This window comes from Vespa mandarinia, chromosome 6 (genome assembly GCF_050613455.1).
Source record: "Vespa mandarinia isolate Hongniang chromosome 6, ASM5061345v1, whole genome shotgun sequence".
Classification (NCBI taxonomy): domain Eukaryota; kingdom Metazoa; phylum Arthropoda; class Insecta; order Hymenoptera; family Vespidae; genus Vespa; species Vespa mandarinia.
Window position 1 is genome coordinate 170,526 of NC_140815.1, and position 1,146 is coordinate 171,671.

The window sequence follows — 1,146 nt, forward strand, 5'->3', positions numbered from 1 at the left end:
CGACTATGGTCACTATAGCGCCCCGTGCAAGGGACCTGATCACAGTAAGTTTTGCTATTTCTGCGGCGGCAAGAGGCACAAGATAAAAGACTGCAATGTCAGCGAGCCTACTTGCTTCTTGTGTTCCGATAACATTGTTGAAACTAGGAAGCACTTGGCGGGATCCAGGGCCTGCAAAGCTTTCCAGGCGGCCCTTGCAACAGCCAACAAAAGGAAAAAATGATGAGAGTACTACAGGGTAACCTCAATAGGAGCAGGACGGCGCTCCATCTACTGACCCAGCTCTACTCAGAGAGAAAAGCTGATATTGTCTTAATCAGCGAACAGTACCAGGATAGCGCAGGAGTAGGATGGTGCGTAGACGAATTGGGCACCTCGGCCATCTGGATCCCAGATACCCGACAGATACATGTGTCGGATCAAGGATCCGGAAGCGGTTACGTTTGGGTAAGACATAACTTGACGACTTATGTTAGCATATACTTCACCTCGAAAAACCGGATAGACGACTTCGAGACCAAACTGGACGATCTGGAAGACGCGCTGCGGGAAATGCAAGGAGAACTCATTGTGGCTGGAGACCTCAATGCCAAAGCTCTCGAATGGGGGGAGGCCAGGCCGGACTCCAGAGGAAGACGAATCATGGAGGTGGCGTCGAGACTGGAACAATCAGTACTCAACACAGGTTCGATGTCAATCTTCCGCAGGCCTGCCTACAGAGAGACGATCCCGGATGTCTCTCTAGTCAACGAACATCTTATGGCAAGTGCCGCAGAATGGCAGGAGATCGAGGATTATACCGGGAGCGATCACCAGTACATCCTATTCGATGTACATGATAGGAGGCCAGCTGTGACATGTGTAAAGCGACCCCCCCGGTGGAACATTGCAAGAATGGATCGAAAGGGGCTGTCATCGGTCATAGAGGAAGGATGGTGATCCCAACAAAGTACTTCAGCGAGTCTATCGCCACCTGCACAAACCAGGTTGATTAGCGCAGCAACCATGCAGCTCATCCAAAAGGCTTGTGCGATAGCGGTTCCAAAGAATGGCACGAAACGGCAGAGACGCCCTGTATATTGGTGGACGAACGAGATCGCAGATCTTCGTAAGAAAAGCTTAAGGCTACGTCGTCTAGCACAACGA

General features: G+C 51.0%; 1 protein-coding gene across 1 annotated transcript; it reads left to right on the forward strand.

Annotated features, from left to right (window-relative positions):
- Positions 1–219: 219 nt before the first annotated feature.
- Positions 220–939, forward strand: LOC146872911 (uncharacterized). The gene has a single exon (XM_085657605.1). It carries the CDS (start codon positions 220–222, stop codon positions 937–939), a length of 720 nt encoding a protein of 239 aa, XP_085513731.1.
- Positions 940–1,146: the final 207 nt, after the last annotated feature.